The 16,544-nt window shown below is 42.5% G+C and overlaps 1 protein-coding gene across 1 annotated transcript; it reads right to left on the reverse strand.

Annotated features, from left to right (window-relative positions):
* Positions 1–367: 367 nt before the first annotated feature.
* Positions 368–13,661, reverse strand: LOC139384337 (guanine nucleotide-binding protein G(o) subunit alpha-like). The gene is made up of 8 exons (XM_071129043.1): positions 13,208–13,661; positions 13,003–13,045; positions 5,666–5,807; positions 5,216–5,376; positions 4,469–4,597; positions 4,216–4,345; positions 3,968–4,121; positions 368–3,803 (listed from the first exon to the last, which is right to left on the reverse strand). The coding sequence occupies exons 1-8, from the start codon at positions 13,323–13,325 to the stop codon at positions 3,616–3,618; spliced, it is 1,065 nt and encodes a 354-aa protein (XP_070985144.1). The 5' UTR covers positions 13,326–13,661; the 3' UTR covers positions 368–3,615.
* Positions 13,662–16,544: the final 2,883 nt, after the last annotated feature.

Raw genomic sequence — 16,544 nt, forward strand, 5'->3', positions numbered from 1 at the left:
GAGACCGCATTCACGGTAAATGCTGCATACATCGGCTCAATCGGAAATTATCTTTAAATGTCAATGGCGCTATTAATGCAGATCTGATTGAATCTAGGCCTTATGCTCTCATGAGGCATATAAGACCTGTTTTCAGTCTGAAATCTACCCCTGGACACTTCTGGTAGATCTGAGAGGATTAGACATGTAGGCAGTATGAAGGAAAGTCCACCGATCCAACCATAAGAGTCAATGGAGCTATTACCATATTGCACCCATCCGATCATTTCAGATCAATGAGAATATGAGAAGAGCTTGGGGGTTGATTTCAAACAAAGCACTGGGAGAAAGACAGACATGAAAAAGATACTCAATATGGCCGTGGGAATAGTTAGGAAAAGTGTGGCTTTAATGTAAACACAACATTCGATTGGCTCAGCACAAACATTCCACATGAGAGAGCAACCAATAATCTACGGAGAAGGAAGGGGTGCAGAACAAAAGCATTCACAGTAAAAAAAAAGAAATCTGGTATAATCATATATATACAGTACGGTGTTTAAGGTGAAAATGGAAAGGGGGATTGAGAGAAATGAGGAACGACACGTGATAGAGGGAGTATAGAGGGCTAGGATGCATCTTCAGGTGCACAGGTGAATGAGTGGAGAGCAGTACTTTTCCTCTGTGAAAATAGAGAACGTGACAGCCGGAGTTTGACAGTGGCCTGCTCAGGGTTAAGAGGTCAGGGGGTAGGGGTTAGGGTTAACCCAAACTCCCCACTGAGAGACTGCTGCTGAATTCCAACTCTACCCCAGCCCCTGCCGCTTGGACATGTCTGTAGATCTAAAATCGATTGTGTTTGTGTGTTTATATTTATATATATATATACAAGCAATGTGGAAAAAATACCACCCACTCTATCAGAAGAGAAGGTGACGCAATTACCATATTACCTAACCCATTCATGTCCATATTAACAAATGTGGCACTGAACAAATTCTCTTTGGTGTAAATGCATTACATTTGGTGATAACATAGTTAGTACAAGTGTCTAGACATGCCAAATTGACATTTTAAGATTGGCATTATCTATCATACCTCCAAAGTTGGGATTTTGAGACAATAAAAATCATTAAAATGACTTCAGCATATGTATTTTGAAATACAATTTAGAATGATATAGTTTAAAAGCAGAAAGTATTGTTCTTTGACCCGTTTTAGCCCAAATATGCCAAATAGATGATTCAACTCATTTGTGAACTACAGCCGTTTCTGTGTCATACTATATTTAGTCTTTGGACACATGGGGTTATTGTATTTTACATATTACATGAATCATGTCATGTGAATACATGTTCAAATGATCAGATCTTAATCACTTTTGGTATATAGATTGTCCAGACCAATATAAATATGAAAACAATATTGAAAGAAATCCACTCCCTCTCTTACACAGACACCTCTAGAGTACATGCAGTATTTCCAAATCCAATGGAGACTGCAGAGAGAAACATTTTACAACTGGTGTGCATTGATGTCTGTGGTGTGTATACACACGCGTGTGCTTGTGAGAGAGGGAGAGAAAGAGAGAGAAATAGGGCAAATGCTGTAGCAGGCCTCACTCGCCATTGACTTACATTGGATTTCCTTATGCTGTATAATATACTCTAGGAGTGTGTGTGGATTTCTTTAGATATTGTTTTTATATATATTGGTCAAAACAATTATTAAAATTTGAACATGTTCTGAGAATCAGATAAAAAATTTCATAAAATGAATTTGCTTGTGCGATAGAGAGGGTGTGGAATTCTTTAGATATTGTTTGTATATTTATATATTGGTCCAGACAATCTATATAGCAAAAATGATTAAGATGTGAACATGTTTAAGATCTGAGAAAGAGGGACAATGCTGTAAAATCACTCACTCTGCAGTCTCTATTGACTTGCATTTGATGGGCTTATACTGCATGCACTCTAGGGGTGTGTGTGTGGATTTCTTTAGGTATTGTTTAAACGCTTTGGCCGATTTGTCCATCAGTAAACTCAGAGAACATGTGTACTGTAGAATATTATACATTTCTGTTAAGGACATGAAAAGGTTAAACCAATCAAATCCTTTCAAATCTACAGGAATTCCTAGAGGGGGTAGTATGGATGGATTTAGAATTCAGCATGCTTGCTCACAAGGGTCATCCTGAGCTAAGCACTGTGTGGCTTATCTAATCTACAAATTACCTCAACTTCCAAATAATTGAGCATTCACATATTCATGTTTTATTACATAAAGAGCACCTAGGAAGACCCTTTTGAACAAGCAGAGAGACTGGTCAGTGGTCTGTGGCTGTCCTCTCCTAAAACTACAAATCTGTAAGGACTAGTGAGTGAAAACAACACGGTGGAAACCTATCCAGTCCTTTCATCTCAGTGATAAGTGATAAGTGAGAGGAGACCAGGAGACAACCATATGATACATCACTGACCAGTGGACTTGAGTGTGCAAGTCTAAAATGATAACCTATTCCCCATATTATGTACTACTTTATGTACTACTTTTGAAGAACTACTTTTGAAGAAGTAGTACACTACATGGGAGGTGACATTTGAGACGGTCCATCAGAGCAGCTCTAGACCCTCTGAGACTGAGACAGGAAGTGGTGTTCCACCGGTCTGACAGGACAGGAAATAAATATGTGGCACGGGATTCTAGGAGGTAGGAGGGCATGAGGTTGAAATAAAATCCACAGATAATTTGATGATAATAAAGCGTTTGTGTCCCTTCAATTGCATTATATTGTAAAGATAGTGTGAAAGTGATCAATGATCTCTAATTCTATTCCTCTTTCTGTCATGCTCAGAAGGTTGGCACTGATATCACACTTTCCCGACACAGATATATCATTGGCTGACAGGCATTTCATCACACTGCAGGAGGCCAATGGCAGAGCCTGCCACACAAACAGAACTGCCCCCCCCCCCCCCCCCTTCTGGATGTTTAAAAGAGATAGGAATAAAACAGAGCAGAAGGAGCTCATGTAGAGCAGCCCTGTGTGAGTCCAACAGAGGGGGGTTCTATCCAACGCTGTACAGAACCCCAGCCACCAGTACCTCCTCTATTACATCATCACCTAGAGCACAACATCACCTCTGCAAACGGAGCACCAAGGGGTACATTCATTGTGGCTCAATGTTCTGGATGTTGCAGATAGAGATGTAATGTATAGAACTGACACAAATCTCTATCACAAGGAAAAGAGGACCTTCTCCGCTCTATGCATAACATTTCTATCTAATTTGTTGCGAAACATGGCACGAAAACAGAATATACTCCTTGGACCTCCCCTTTTCTGATTTACATCTTACAGTTGTTCACACAATCAACAAAACATGAAGGACATTCAATAGGAAACACATGTTGATAACAAATAAACAAAAGAGGGGTGGTGGAATTCTGAAATTAAAAAAAGGAATAGAGGAACAGAACATGGCAAAGAATCCGTCGTGGTGTCTGGCGGCAGCTCTTTGGGTCCCTTAGGACGTGTAGATTTACATAATTATGCCTTTTAATATCATCAAAATTATTATTATTATTAACCACCTCACACCCTCCAATGCAACCTCTGTGCAGGGCTAGGCCTCAGTATAAGCCACACCCCCTCAGGTTGTTGGCGATGATGATGTCAGTGACTGCGTCAAACACTACCTGGATGTTTCCTGTGTCAGTGGCACAGGTCAGGTGACAGTAGATCTCCTTGTTGGGCGAACGGCTCTTACTCTCAAATTGCACCTGAATGTATGCGGTAGCATCATCATAAGTGTTAGCACCTATGGGGAAATTGGGAGGAAAGGTGGGTGAGGGCGAGAGAGAGGAGAAAGAAGAGTAGGAGAGGAAGAGAGATACAGCGCCAGAGAGTGAGAGAGACTTACGATCTGTTCTGCATGTGTGTCTGTCTAACTTTGTGTATATGCGGACTGTAGGGAAGTCTTACCTGTATATTCAGGGAAACAGATACTCAGTGGTGACTTCTTAATCTTCTCCTCGAACAGATCCTTCTTGTTGAGGAAGAGGATGATGGAGGTGTCGATGAAGAACTTGTTGTTACAGATAGAGTCGAAGAGCATGAGGGACTCGTGCATGCGATTCTGCAGAAAAGACCAAATAAGACAGATGAGATGCATGTTTGAGAATATGTGTGGTGTGTTTGTGAGTAGTACGAAGTGTGTGTGAAGTACTTACAGTGGTTTCATCCTCATGCAGAACCTGATCATAGCCACTTAACGCCACACAGAAGATAATGGCCGTCACATCCTCAAAGCAGTGGATCCACTTCTTTCTCTCTGACCTCTGACCTCCAACATCAAACAGCCTGAAAGAAACATAAGAGTTATAAACGTGTCATAACATACACCACAAATATGCTACAAAACAAATATACTGGACTGGGAGAGGAACTGTATGTGTAAACCTATGTGTGTGTGGTGTGTCTAACCTAAAGTGCAGGTTTTTGAAGGTGAAATGGGTCTCCACGATCCCAGTGGTCTTAACTCGGGTTCTCAGGATGTCCTGCTCGGTGGGCTGGTAGTCAGCAGCACCAATACGGTCTAAACTGTCCAGGTAGCTAATGAGAGAAAGAAGGAAGGAGAGGGGAAATGGAAACAGGAGGGAGGAGGCGGAAGCGAAGGAGGGGAGGGGAGGGGAGGGGAGGGGAGGGGAGGGGAGGTAGAGCTTCAGTAATACACTCTTAGAAAAAAAGGTGCCATCTAGAACCTAAATGGGTTCTTCGGCTGTCCTCATAGGAAAACCCTTTAAAGAACCCTTTTTGGTTGCAGGTAAAACCCTTTTGGTTCCAAGTAGAATCCTTTCCACAGAGGGCTCTACATGGAACCCAAAAGGGTTCTATCTGGAACCAAAAAGGTTGTATCTAGAACCAAAAAGGGTTCTCCTATGCAGAAAGAGGAAGAGCCCTTTTGGAACTCTTTTTTCTAAGAGTGTAGAGCTACAAAAATACAGTGCGAAGACTAACCTTTGCACTGTAAAGACTAACCAACGCAGTCACTTCATAGACTAACCTTTGCACTGTGTTACTGTTCAAGAACAGGCAGCTAATGGACTCAAATTCCAATATGTTAGGTAACTGGAACTTTCTCACAAATCTTCCATTGATTCAATGCATGAATTATGCTTAATTTAAAGTTTAATGCATTCCGATATGCTTGGTCCCTTAGTGTTTACTCACTAGGCAGCGGAGTCATTGAGCTGGTACTCCCTGGCCCTGTTGAAACACTCCTGGGTCCCGGCATCGGCCCACAGACGCTTCATAGCTGTCAGCAGCTCTGCTGAGTAGGGCTCTGTGTCCTCCATACGAGTGACCACATCACACACCAGCTTAGCATCCGCCTGGACACACACATTATGTATTATGTACAAAAGATATGACTATGCATCACCACACACACACACGCACGCACGCACACACACACACATACACAAACAAAAACACATGCATAGATTTATTAAGACACATATGAGGTGAAGACTGTATAGCTGAATTCCTGGATGTCTACCACCATACCCCACTGGAAACATTAAGGTCTGCTTTGCAGTGCACCTTGAAGTAAGGTTTTGAAAGGGCCATTGGTTGTACACTATGGATGAATCCTACTCTGTGCAGGGTGCATGTACCCACCTTTCTGTCCTTGTCTGCGTACTCGATGCCCAGAGAGTCCATAGCTCGGAGGACGGCAGCCAAACTCTGGATGGTGTTGCTGTAGACCACAGGCTTATACTGCTTCACATCATCCCCAGAAAAGCCATCTTCATGGATAATCCTGCATACACACACACACATCAGAACACATACAAAATAACACACACACACACACACGTACGTAGGTTAAGTGTGCATGCATGAGCGCACACACACAAACATTCACACTTCAGTGAACCCACATTTCAGCAGACGCTTTAGTGTATGTGCATCTGTACGCGCGTGCATGTGACCAAGAACAGGGTTGTCTCTGAGCGTCAAGCAGTGCCTGCTCCTTTGCACACACCCAAATACACGCAGCACATCAATGGCTGCCACCCACCTTCTCTTTTCTTCTCTCTTTCACACACAAACACTCACTCACACCTCAGCAGCATCAACTGCAGCCAATATAGCCACTTTAGGTTTCACATTTGTAATGACAAAGGTGGTCTGTACATTTAAACCACTCAACAACATTGACGTGAAACGTTCTGATATTGAGGATCAGATTATAAATCCATTACACTAGCCTAGTCTGGAATACACTTCAGCAGTTGGGGCGGCAGGTAGCCTAGAATGACAGATAAAAATCTGTCGTTCTGCCCCTGAACAAGGCAGATAACCCACTGTTCCTAGGCCATCATTGTAAATAACAATTTGTTCTTAACTGACTTGCCTAGTTGAATAAATAAGTATACCATTGACTTCAAAAGGTGCATAATCCATAGGTATGAAGATCTTATTCTTACAAAGTAAGGTGGTTCACACATTATGTAACACATTTTTAAAACGACTTCTCAGACAGAGTTCAGTCTGTCAAATCGGAGGGCCTGTTGTCCGGTCCTCTGGCAGTCTCTATGGGGGTACTACAGGGTTCAATTCTCGGGCCGATTCTTTTCTCTGTATACATCAATGATGTCGCTCTTGCTGCGGGTGATTCCCAGATCCACCTCTATGCAGACGACACCATTCTGTATAGATCTGGCCCTTCTTTGGACACTGTGTTAACTAACCTCTAAACGAGCTTCAATGCCATACAACACTCCTTCCGTGGCCTCCAATTGCTCTTAAACGCTAGTAAAACCAAATGCATGCTCTTCAACCGTTGTCTGCCCGCATCCGCCCGACTAGCATCACTACTCTGGAGGGTTCTGACTTAGAATATGTGGACAACTACAAATACCTAGGTGTCTGGCTAGACTGTAAACTCTCCTTCCAGACTCATATTAAAAATCTCCAATCCAAAATTAAATCTAGAATCGGCTTCCTATTTCGCAACAAAGCCTCATTCACTCACGTCGCGAAACATACCCTCGTAAAACTGACTATCCTACCGATCCTCGACTTCGGTGATGTCATTTACAAAATAACTTCCAATACTCTACTCAGCAAACTGGATGTAGTCTATCACAGTGCCATCCGTTTTGTCACCAAAGCCCCTTATACCACCGACCACTGCGACCCGTATGCTCTAGTCGGCTGGCCCTCGCTACATACAGTGGGGCAAAAAATTATTTAGTCAGCCACCAATTGTGCAAGTTCTCCCACTTAAAAAGATGAGAGAGGCCTGTCATTTTCATCATAGGTACACTTCAACTATGACAGACAAAATGAGGAAAAAAAATCCAGAAAATCACATTGTAGGATTTTTAATGAATTTATTTGCAAATGATGATGGAAAATAAGTATTTGGTCAATAACAAAAGTTTATCTCAATACTTTGTTATATACCCTTTGTTGGCAATGACAGAGGTCAAATGTTTTCTGTAAGTCTTCACAAGGTTTTCACACACTGTTGCTGGTATTTTGGCCCATTCTTCCATGCAGATCTCCTCTAGAGCAGTGATGTTTTGGGGCTGTTGCTGGGCAACACGGACTTTCAACTCCCTCCAAAGATTTTCTATGGGGTTGAGATCTGGAGACTGGCTAGGCCACTCCAGGACCCTGAAATGCTTCTTACGAAGCTACTCCTTCGTTGCCCGGGCAGTATGTTTGGGATCATTGTCATGCTGAAAGACCCAGCCACGTTTCATCTTCAATGCCCTTGCTGATGGAAGGAGGTTTTCACTCAAAATCTCACGATACATGGCCCCATTCATTCTTTCCTTTACACGGATCAGTCGTCCTGGTCCCTTTGCAGAAAAACAGCCCCAAAGCATGATGTTTCCACCTCCATGCTTCACAGTAGGTATGGTGTTATTTGATGCAACTCAGCATTCTTTGTCCTCCAAACACGACGAGTTGAGTTTTTACCAAAAAGTTCTAATTTGGTTTCATCTGACCATATGACATTCTCCCAATCTTCTTCTGGATCATCCAAATGCTCTCTAGCAAACTTCAGACGGGCCTGGACATGTACTGGCTTAAGCAGGGGGACACGTCTGGCACTGCAGGATTTGAGTCCAAGGCGGCGTAGTGTGTTACTGATGGTAGGCTTTGTTACTTTGGTCCCAGCTCTCTGCAGGTCATTCACTAGGTCCCCCCGTGTGGTTCTGGGATTTTTGCTCACCATTCTTGTGATCATTTTGACCCCACGGGGTGAGATCTTGCGTGGAGCCCCAGATCGAGGGAGATTATCAGTGGTCTTGTATGTCTTCCATTTCCTAATAATTGCTCCCACAGTTGATTTCTTCAAACCAAGCTGCTTACCTATTGCAGATTCAGTCTTCCCAGCCTGGTGCAGGTCTACAATTTTGTTTCTGGTGTCCTTTGGCAGCTCTTTGGTCTTGGCCATAGTGGAGTTTGGAGTGTGACTGTTTGAGGTTGTGGACAGGTGCCTTTTATACTGATAACAAGTTCAAACAGGTACCATTAATACAGGTAATGAGTGGAGGACAGAGGAGCCTCTTAAAGAAGAAGTTACAGGTCTGTGAGAGCCAGAAATCTTGCTTGTTTGTAGGTGACCAAATACTTATTTTTCACCATAATTTGCAAATAAATTCATTAAAAATCCTACAATGTGATTTTCTGGATTTTTTTTCTCATTTTGTCTGTCATAGTTGAAGTGTACCTATGATGAAAATTACAGGCCTCTCTCATCTTTTTAAGTGGGAGAACTTGCACAATTGGTGGCTGACTAAATACTTTTTTTGCCCCACTGTATTCGTCGCCAGACCCACTGGCTCCAGGTCATCTATAAGTCTATGCTAGGTAAAGCTCCGCCTTATCTCAGCTCACTGGTCATGATAACAACACCCACCCATAGCACGCGCTCCAGCAGTTATATCTCACTGGTCATCCCCAAAGCCAACACCTCCTTTGGCCGCCTTTCCTTCCAGTTCTCTGCTGCCAATGACTGGAATGATTTGCAAAAATAGCTGAAGCTGGAGACTTATATTTCCCTCACTAACTTTAAACTATCTGAGCAGCTAACCGATCGCTGCAGCTGTACATAGCCCATCTGTAAATAGCCCACCCAATCTACCTACCTCATCCCCATATTGTTTTTATTTACTTTTCTGCTCTTTTGCACAACAGTATGTCTACTCACACATCACCATCTGCTCATCTATCACTCCAGTGTTAATTTGCTAAATTGTAATTACTCCGCTACTATGGCCTATTTATTGCCTTACCTCCTCATGCCATTTGCACACATTTTATATAGACTGCTTTTTTTTATATTGTGTTATTGATTGTATGCCTGTTTATTCCATGTGTAACTCTGTGTTGTTGTTTGTGTTGCACTGCTTTGCTTTATCTTGGCCAGGTCGCAGTTGTAAATGAGAACTTGTTCTCAACTAGCCTACCTGGTTAAATAAAGATGAAATAAAAAAAATATTATTTTTTTTTCAATTACCTTCTCTTAGATTTTTTATTTATTTTCACAGATGTTCAAGATGCATAGCCTTCCTCAGTATGTGCCTTTCTTATTGTGTGTGTACCACTTTTCTAGTCTGTACTAGTACACTATGATCAAGTTCTATTAAAACATACTTGCTATTTAATAATTAAGGTGTTGGTTTTTAATAATACAGATTGATGTATACCATTATCAATTCACCTTGCTACATACAAACACAAACACACACACCTTTTTTTAATTTGGCACAAAGAAACAAGAGTCCATGATTAACTTGGTCAAAGAAAATGGCCCCGATTGGCCTATAGATGACGCTGTTATAAGCAGTCTCACTTAAACTCTCATATCCGCCGCCCGTTTGACATCGACACTTGAAAATTTGCATGTAGGTGTCTTTCCGCAAGCTGAACAAATTTGCCACAATGACCCATAAGGTCCTTCAGGATAGATTTTCCTCCATCTTGGAAATTTGTGTTTCCTTAGTTTGAGAAAACCTAAGGGATTGGTTAAGTAATGGCTGAGTTATTGATAAATCCACTTCACAATGGCCTATAAGTTTGAAACATTAACATGATGAACCATGTTAAGTCTGGCATTGATATCTTTAAAAAAATTAACAATTCACTATGTAATGCTAATGCTTAAAATAATCACAAAAAAATATTCTTCTCATGGACTAAAAGTCAGATTCACTCTAAATACGGTCTTTGGACTCATCACAATAGTCCCTAACGAGTTTGACAAAATAACATTGATGAATTCAAAGATGGCCATGTGTAGATGCATATTAGCACATAGGCTAAAATTCTAAAATATACTAAAAATACTTCAAACATCTTCTACTTATGAACCATAGGACCAAATGACACCAAATTTGGAATGTAGCCCATAGTACTTGCCTTAACTTAGTTTAAGAAAAAATCAAAAGATGGCTGAGTTATTGACAAATCAAGAATCTGTTTTTATTTGTGTATTTAAACCAAAGTAAATCCACTCTGATCTTGTGTCCTTTCTGTCAGTCTGAGAACCCCGTTCATTGCTGGTCGCGGCTATACTACATGGCCAAAAGTATGTGGACATCCCATAAAATTTGTGGATTCAGCTATTTCATTGCTGACAGGTGTATAAAATCGAACACACAGCCATGCAATCTCCATAGACAAACATTGGCAATAGATTGGCCCGTAATGAAGAGCTCAGTGACTTTCTACGGGGCAGCGTCATAGGATGACACCTTTCCAACAAGTCAGTTGCGTCAAATGGCAATAGATTGGCCCGTAATGAAGAGCTCAGTGACTTTCTACGGGGCAGCGTCATAGGATGACACCTTTCCAACAAGTCAGTTGCGTCAAATTTCCTCTGCCCTGCTAGAGCTGCCCTGGTCAACTGTAAGTGCTGTTATTGTGAAGTGGCAAGGTCTAGGAGCAACAACGGCTCAGCAGCGAAGTGGTAGGCCACACAACCTCACAGAATGGGACCGCCGAGTGCTGAAGCACGTAAAGCGTAAAAATCGTCTGTCCTTGGTTGCAACACTCACTACTGAGTACCAAACTGCCTCTGGAAGCAACGTCAGCACAATAACTGTTTGATGGGAGCTACATAAAATTGGTTTTCATGGCCAAGTAGCCGCACACAAGCCTAAGATCACCATGTGCAATGCCAAGCGTTGGCTGGAGTGGTGTAAAGCTCACCGCCATTGGACTTTGGAGCAGTGAAAAAGCGTTCTCTGGAGAGATGTATCACTCTTCACCATTTGGTAGTCTGAAGGACAACTCTAGGTTTGGAGGATGCCAGTATAACGCTACCTGCCCCAATGCAGAGTGCCAACTGTAAAGTTTGGTGAAGGAAGAGTAATGGTCTGGGGATGTTTTTCATGGTTTGGGCTAGGCCCCTTAATACCAGTGAAGGAAAATATTAATGCTACAGCATACAATGACATTCTAGACAATTCTGTGGTTCCAACTTTGTGGCAACAGTTTGGGGAAGGTATTTTCATGTTTTAGTGTGCACAAAGCTAGGTCCATACATAAATGGTTTGTTGAGATCAGTGTGGAAGAACTTGACTGGCCTGCACAGAGCCCTGACCTCAACCCCATCGAACACCTTTGGGATGAATTGGAATGCTGACTGCGAGCCAGGCCTAATTGCCCAACATCAGTGCCCAACCTCACTAATGCTCTTGTGGCTGAATGGAAGCAAGTCCCCGCAGCAATGTTCCAACATTTAGTGGAAAGCCTTCCCAGAAAAGTGGAGGCTGTTAGAGCAGCAAAGGGGGGACCAACTCCATATAATGCCTATGATTTATTTTTGAATGAGATATTTATTATTATTATTATTATTATTACACTCCTTTGTAAAACATGATAGGGTATCTCATGGGGTTTATCGTGTCAATGAAATTCTGGCAAATAAACATATGTTGGATGTAAGCACATCCAGACACACACCATTATCAATATACATACATACAAAACTACACAAATGCACACCCATGTGTACACACACAAAGAGCCAATGCTATCTCTGTCTTGGATCAGTTTTTCCTGTTCCGATCCTGGCATTATATAATATAACCAATGTAACATATGTAGTTCACAACAGAAGCCTCTCCCGAGCGATGCTTTTGGGTAACTGTCTGTACCGCTAGGGAGAACCCCCAGGATAATTAAATATGGAGAGAGTGCTAGAATGGAAGGAAACAGAGTGGAGTAGAGGGAGTAGTGTGTGTGTGATGGAAAAAGCAGGGTGTGTGTGGGGCAGATGAGTGTGTGCTGAGGTACAGTGAATGCACTGAACCCAACATTTTTTAAATTGTGGATTTTTGAGAGGATGTCTGCATAGCAACAGCCGTGTTTAATTATGTGCATGAAAATATTATATAATGTGCTTTTCCGGTTGGGCCCTGGATACAGAGGTCTTCTTTAAAGAAGAAATCTAGTAACAGGGTTTAGAAAAAGAACAGTGATTTAGATGAGAGAGTGGTTTAGACGAGAAGGGGAAAGGTTTACATGTGGTTTTAGATGCCATATTTTCTGAGTAAATCCGCTTTATAGGCAAAGTACTCTCTGCGATATCAGGCACTTAAAGCCAGTAAGATTAAACCAGAGATATTTGCTAATGGAGCTGTAGTGTAGTGACCTCACTAATACACACATACACACATATTGTCTGCACAAAAACACACACACACAGTCACAAACACCGATGTATTCGCCATGCCTCTTTATCGATAGATGCATGAAAAACCTCTGGGTAAATTTCAGCACCATGTCAGTGGACAGCACCCCTGCGGCCTGCTACTGACCGTGAGCACCGCCTCCGATTACCGTCTACAGGAGGTGCTCGAATCACCGGCAAAGGTACGGCCTCTGAGGAAACATGGCGGAGCTAGCGGCTCAGCCTCACTATGGGCAGGGGAGGCGCAATCTCAGGCCTCGTCAAAGACGCCTGTTTCAGAAAAAAAAGCACTTACTTCATTTGTTTGACGATGGTGCTTTTGCCCGATTCTCCTCCCCCTAAAGGGAATAGAGAGCAGAGTGAGAGTCGGTTGTCTTTAGGGGGACATGACATCAGGACCACGGAGAGCGCCTGCCGCCCCGGCCCGGCTCTCTGCAATCGACATCAACATCAACCGAACCGTGCAGAACGGGCAGCCCCCGTTATAAACGGTGTCTTACCAAGCAGTAGCAGTTTCACTTCCTTTGCGGCAGTGACTCCATCATCCTTCAGGTTTTTTTCGATGGCTTTGCTCCTGTCCAGAGCAGCGCGCTCCTCAGCGCTGAGTGTACATCCCATGTCTAGAGTCGAATGAACAATCCCTTCTCCTCTATTCCGCCCTGTCCCTCGCCGACTCAATATGTGTGTTTGTCTCTCTCTCTCGCTCGTTCAGTCTGCTACAGCATGAGGCCCGGATTGAGGGCAAATAAAGCCGGGTCAGAACAGGGTTTTTTCTCCGTCCCTCTTGGAGCGGGGGTGGGGTCGTTGTGTTCGAGCCTCGGGGCTGGGGGTCTCTATAGGGCGGCACTGATGACAGCGAGCGCGAGCGATCTCATCGTTCAATCTCTTCACAATAACGGACGGAGAGAGGAGGGGAAGGGAAGGCAGTGTGCGCGAGACTCACCTAGCGCAGACAATCTCGTTGACGTCAGAGCAAAGGCAGGCGCTAATCGTCAGATGCGACCACATTCAAACGGGGATTTTAAAGACACATTTTGCTTCGTGGAATAATTTCGCTGAATATACAATGTATAATAGGCCTTTTTATTACATAAAAGGCGTGGTCTCGCACGATACTGGAAGTGGGCGATTCTTGTCTTCCGTGTCCTTATAAATAAAATGTATAATCCACTAGGAGTGGCTAAACATCGGCCTATAACTTTAGCCTTTTTACATTTGACATTTTAGTCATTTAGCAGACACTCTTATCCAGAGCGATTTACAGGAGCAATTAGAGTTAAGGGCCTAGCTCATGTAATGTCAACAGCAACAATAGGCTACACAAGGTAGTACAACACAATATCATTACATTTCAATTGTATTAATTATTAATCTAGCAATTGCTTTTATCCTGTGTGTGTGTTATGTTGCTTACGTATATGTATTGATGAGTGTGTGTGCGTGTGTTTATGTCTGCAGTGCAGTATGTGTAAAAGTGAATGTGTGTGTATTTTTGTGTGTCTCTGTGTCCGTCTCTCTGTGCATGTGTGTGTAACTCTATGTGTGTATGTGTGTGCACATTAAAAACTTCCAATCCACATGTGGAAATAGTGGAGTGATAAGGTGTGAGGGTTTTACAATGGACTATACTGTCACCAAAAGCCTGAATTACCAGTTAAACCTACAGCCTTACAAGACAATTCCTCAACCTGCGAAGGCCTATAGCCTTCATAAACTAAGCCCCAAGCTCTTACCTTAATGCAAGAGGACATACCGTGAGCTCCAAAAATATTGGGACAGTGACACGTTTAGTTGTTTTGGCTCTGTACTCCAGCACCTTGGAATGATACAATGACTATGAGGTTAACGTGCAGACTGTCAGCTTTAATTTGAGGGTATTTTCATCCATATCGGGTGAACGGTTCGGGTGAGAAATAATCCCATATTCCTAGCACGCAATGATTACATTAAACTTGTGACTCTAGAAAACTTGTTGGATGCATTTGCTGTTTGTTTTGGTTGTGGTTCAGATTATTTTGTGCCCAATAGAAATTAATGGTAAATCATGTACTGTGTCATTTTGGAGTCACTTTTATTGTAAATAAGAACATAATATATTTCCAAACACTTCTACATTAATGTGGATGCTACCATGATTACGGATTGTCCTGAATAAATCATGAATAATGATGACTGAGAAAGTTAGACACACAAATTGTCATACCCCCCCCCCCCCCCCCCAAAAAAAAAAAGCTAACCTCCCCTGTTATTGAAATGCTGAGAGGTTGGCATGTTTTGGGGGTATGATACAGTGGGGCAAAAAAGTATTTAGTCAGCCACCAATTGTGCAAGTTCTCCCACTTAAAAAGATAAGAGAGGCCTGTAATTTTCATCATAGGTACACTTCAACTATTACGGACAAAATGAGGAAAAAAAATCCTGAAAATCACATTGTAGGATTTTTAATGAATTTATCTGCAAATTATGGTGGAAAATAAGTATTTGGTCAATAACAAAAGTGTATCTCAATACTTTGTTATATACCCTTTGTTGGCAATGACAGAGGTCAAATGTTTTCTGTAAGTCTTCACAAGGTTTTCACACACTGTTGCTGGTATTTTGGCCCATTCCTCCATGCAGATCTCCTCTAGAGCAGTGATGTTTTGGGGCTGTTGCTGGGCAACATGGACTTTCAACTCCCTCCAAAGATTTTCTATGGGGTTGAGATCTGGAGACTGGCTAGGCCACTCCAGGACCTTGAAATGCTTCTTACGAAGCCACTCCTTCGTTGCCCGGGCGGTGTGTTTGGGATCATTGTCATGCTGAAAGACCCAGCCACGCTTCAATGCCCTTGCTGATGGAAGGAGGATTTCACTCAAAATCTCACGATACATGGCCCCATTCATTCTTTCCTTTACACGGATCAGTCGTCCTGGTCCCTTTGCAGAAAAACAGCCCCAAAGCATGATGTTTCCACCCCCATGCTTCACAGTAGGTATGGTGTTCTTTGGATGCAACTCAGCATTCTTTGTCCTCCAAACACGACGAGTTGAGTTTTTACCAAAAAGTTATATTTTGGTTTCATCTGACCATATGACATTCTCCCAATCTTCTTCTGGATCATCCAAATGCTCCAAATTACTTTGGTCCCAGCTCTTTGCAGGTCATTCACTAGGTCCCCCCGTGTGGTTCTGGGATTTTTGCTCACCATTCTTGTGATCATTTTGACCCCACGGGGTGAGATCCTGCGTGGAGCCCCAGATCGAGGGAGATTATCAGTGGTCTTGTATGTCTTCCAATTCCTAATAATTGCTCCCACAGTTGATATCTTCAAACCAAGCTGCTTACCTATTGCAGATTCAGTCTTCCCAGCCTGGTGCAGGTCTACAATTTTGTTTCTGGTGTCCTTTGACAGCTCTTGTGTCTTGGCCATAGTGGAGTTTGGAGAGTGACTGTTTGAGGTTGTGGACAGGTGTCTTTTATACTGATAACAAGTTCAAACAGGTGCCATTAATACAGGTAACGAGTGGAGGACAGAGGAGCCTCTTAAAGAAGAAGTTACCGGTCTGTGAGAGCCAGAAATCTTGCTTGTTTGTCGGTGACCAAATACTTATTTTCCACCATAATTTGCAAATAAATTCAATGTGATTTTCTGGATTTTTTTTCCTCATTTTGTCTGTAATAGTTGAAGTGTACCTATGATGAAAATTACAGGCCTCTCTCATCTTTTTAAGTGGGAGAACTTGCACAATTGGTGGCTGACTAATTCCTTTTTTGTCCCACTGTATTTGTGCCTCAGTAACTTTCTCAGTCATCATTATTCACAATTTACTACACGCTATGTATTTATGCACACAT

The sequence above is a fragment of the Oncorhynchus clarkii genome, chromosome 26, assembly GCF_045791955.1.
Source record: "Oncorhynchus clarkii lewisi isolate Uvic-CL-2024 chromosome 26, UVic_Ocla_1.0, whole genome shotgun sequence".
NCBI classification, from domain to species: Eukaryota; Metazoa; Chordata; class Actinopteri; order Salmoniformes; family Salmonidae; genus Oncorhynchus; species Oncorhynchus clarkii.